This window comes from Odontomachus brunneus, unplaced genomic scaffold (genome assembly GCF_010583005.1).
Source record: "Odontomachus brunneus isolate Ranch 3 - 2012 unplaced genomic scaffold, Obru_v1 Obru_scaffold_001, whole genome shotgun sequence".
Taxonomy (NCBI): domain Eukaryota; kingdom Metazoa; phylum Arthropoda; class Insecta; order Hymenoptera; family Formicidae; genus Odontomachus; species Odontomachus brunneus.
Genome location: NW_022639451.1, coordinates 2,716,091 through 2,719,815, shown reverse-complemented (window position 1 = coordinate 2,719,815; position 3,725 = coordinate 2,716,091). Strand labels below are relative to the sequence as shown.

General features: G+C 35.3%; 1 protein-coding gene across 6 annotated transcripts in view; it reads right to left on the bottom strand.

Moving 5' to 3' along the window:
• The window catches only part of LOC116846064 (elongation factor 1-alpha), a 13,076-nt gene that overhangs the window by 2,683 nt on the left and 6,668 nt on the right, over positions 1–3,725 (bottom strand). For all 6 annotated transcript variants that reach the window (XM_032819561.1, XM_032819722.1, XM_032819639.1 and 3 more), the window contains exon 3: positions 2,767–3,260. In XM_032819561.1, coding sequence (XP_032675452.1) covers positions 2,767–3,260 — 494 coding nt within the window. The remainder of the gene's footprint in view (positions 1–2,766; positions 3,261–3,725) is intronic.

Genomic DNA, 3,725 nt, shown 5'->3' with positions numbered 1-3,725 from the left:
TGTTTTTTATTAAAATCATAAAATTCCTATTTTGTACTCTGTAGTATTAAAACGAAGCGTCGTAGAGAAAAACATTATTAACAAAATATGTTTGTTTTTATGTTCTCTATTTCCCCTCAAGTTTGTCGGTCTAATTTTTTTACACTCTGTATGTATATATATATATATATATATATATATATATATATATATATGCAGAGTGTCATAAGGTTTGTTCTTTTCAATTGAATTAGTGCTGCACTAGAACTGCACTGGTTCGGAACTGGAACTGGCGAGCAAAAGTTCATAGGTTTAGACATGCCAGATGGAAAAGAACGCCATAGTGCAGGAAACAACATGGCGCAACACATAATTTTAAATGCAAATAATTCTTCAGATGAAGAATTTACTGTACTTGCGTTAATGTATGTATCTCAATTGCCCGCAGAACCTATCTGGGATATTGCCACCTTCATTCCTTTTAATTTCTGCAATATTAATCTCTTCCATCTTCATAGATCTGTTCTTTTCACCTGAACTACTTGCACTGGTACAGTAACTTTTACCCTTGCACTGCACTGCATTGCTTGCATTAGTTCCAGACTCAGTGTAAACAGTTCAGTAAACTGTTTCACTAAGTTCTGCTGCACCGTTGGAAAGAACAATAACCTCTGATGTCACTTCTGCTAGAAAGAACGCATTAGTGTACACTTCTTGAACTAGTGCAAGAAGTTCAGCTGGAAAGAACAAACCTATAGAATGTCCTCCGCAATTTTTATGGGAACAGATTGAGATGATCATAAAAGTCCCATATGCTTGTGTACAACCAGTGTGCGCACCACAGGTATATGAAGAGAAGTCCCTACACTCAGTTACGAGTAAAGGACTATAGATACTTATGATCACATAGATTTTTAGGTATTAATTAGAGATTTGTACGTGTATAATCATGTAACTATTTTCTTTCGTTAATAACTAAAAATTTACATATTTATTTGCAAAATGATAGTAAACTTTTTTGTTCAGTTTGACCTTTACTGTATAAGCATACGATAGCACACATCACCACTACAGCTCATCTACCATATCGCGCGTGATTATTCATTAGTCTTCTTTAATCTTGAGATTATTGCAAATATCGCAAAAGTATGAGACTTTAATGTTCACCTCAATCCGTTTCACGAACGTTGCAGAGACGTCTGGAAGACCTTGTGTATATATATATATATGATAAGAAAATATAAAGTATATAATAAATTATATTATAAAGTACGAGTATACATACACACGCGCGCGCACGGAGAAAGATATTTGCTGCGTTCAGCAGAAATTAATGTTTAGTGAGCTTATTGTCCGCAATTAAAGTATATTCTTAGAATCTTTGATAGAGATCAAGATGAATATATCAATCAGATACAATCAGAGTTGTATAGGTAAGTTAATATATATTTTTAACTCTATTAAGTTTGAAGTTTTTTTAAACGCTTATAAAAAGTTAACTTGAATAAGTTAAAAGTCATATTAATATATAAAAACTAATTTAATCGAAAGTTAAAATTTAATTAATTTTTTAAAGTTAAAAGTTAAAAGTTAATTATGCAAAGTAATATGTTTTTTGCATGATTAACTTTTTAGTTATAGGTTTAATTTATGCGAAATAATGAGAAGGCAGTCTTTTATTAAAAAGAAAAAAAAAATATCGATATTTCGATATTTTATAAAAAAATATGTTTCGAGCTTAAGATTCTATACAAGAGAGGAACACCGATACTCAAAGAGACTACAATAAATTTTGCTAGCAATATTTTTGATTTTTCTTATTTTACATTATAAACAGGCCGCAATTATTTTAATATTTCGATTATTTTTATTTATATAAAAAAGTTAATAAGTCAACGTGTTTAAAAAAATAATTAGTTTAAGTTAAAAGTTGATATACTTAAAATTAATTAAGTTAAGAGTTATTAATTTTTTAATTTAACTTTCAGCTTATTTACTAGTTATTATCTAATCTTGGAGACAATAGACATAAATTTTTTGTCTCTTAGTTTTAATCTTTGAAATTTAATGTTATTTTAATAGTGACATATCAAATTTGTGTAAATTGTGTTCAAGGATTTTGTATTAAAAAGTGACTTTAGCAGGAAAATTAAAGAGTCTCTTGTAAATAACTAGAAAATTGATGGAAATTCAGTTCTTTTTTCGAAATAAATATATCGTAATTAAATATCTCAAGAAGCATTCTATTAAATGATGCAGATAAACAGGTCAAAATATTTCAATTCTCAGAGATATTATGTATTATATCTTTAAGGACACACTGAGGCTCAAAGAGTTAAGCGTTTATTTTTGCTGAACACGGTCATTCGCGTCACGAGAAGCTCGGAGAAGCAGAGTTCCCCGCTCAAGGTCGTGTGGCGCTATGGGAGCAAAGTTCGTTGCGATAATTTGCACAAAGTAAGCCGTTCTCGCGCGCGCTTGGACGGTTACCAGCTGCAAGTATGGAATAAATAGAACGTGGACGAAACTTTGACGTTCTGCTACTGCGAAGCGATCGTCGCGTGCGCGCGTATGACAATTCACACTGCATCTTACTTGAAAATATCCGGCTTAAAAATATCTCGTTTGAAAAGGGTCGGTTTGAGCGAAGGTTTGCGCAGTTCGTAATTCGCAAGTTGCATCTCAGAGATGTGAGCTTGCAATTAGTGCGAATCGTGTATAGAACTTCCGAGCTCGCTGCGCTCCCACCTGAAACTTCTCGAATAAAGTTGATTCTCGGGTATGTACCTTGATAACACCCACGGCGACGGTCTGACGCATGTCGCGGACCGCGAAGCGGCCCAGGGGCGGAAACTCCTGGAAGGCCTCGACGCACATCGGCTTGGTCGGCTGCAGCATCACGATGGCGGCGTCACCGCTCTTGATGCTCTTCGGGTTCTCCTCGGTGGTCTTGCCGGTACGGCGGTCGCACTTCTCCTTGATCTCCGCGAACTTGCAGGCGATGTGAGCGGTGTGGCAATCGAGCACTGGCGTGTAGCCGTTGCTGATCTGTCCCGGGTGATTCAGCACGATCACCTGGGCGGTGAAGTCGGCGGCGCCGCGGGGCGGCTGATTCTTAGAGTCGCCGGCCACGTAGCCGCGCCTCAGCTCCTTCACGGAGATGTTCTTCACGTTGAAACCGACGTTGTCGCCAGGCAGGGCCTCCGTCAGAGCCTCGTGATGCATCTCGACCGACTTCACCTCGGTCGTGAGGGCGGCTGGCGCGAACGTCACCAGCATACCTTGAACACGCGGCCTCGGATTACGATTACGAACGTCAATCGCGATTTGATTCCAAGAGAACTCAAGTTATTGGTCCTGAAGGAGGACTGAAATTAAATTACTTAGAAAGTTTACAAATTTCATTGAAAATTTTTGTTCAATAATCTTTGTCGAGTAGTGAATTTGTTGAATTGAATTTATAAGTCAACAAAATTGTTCGGTTCTAAAGGAGAACCAAAACTAATAAACTCGAAGTTACCAAAAAATTTACGAATTTTATTGGATTATAAATTCCGTGCTAATAATAAAAATTAGCATAATCGTGGCGACTGGAATATTCTCGTACTACCATCAATATTTATATATCACAGTAAATTTAAATATATAGTAATTAATTTACATATTTAAAAAATTTTTAATATATAAATAAATGAATATATATATATATATATATATATATATATATATATATATATATATATATA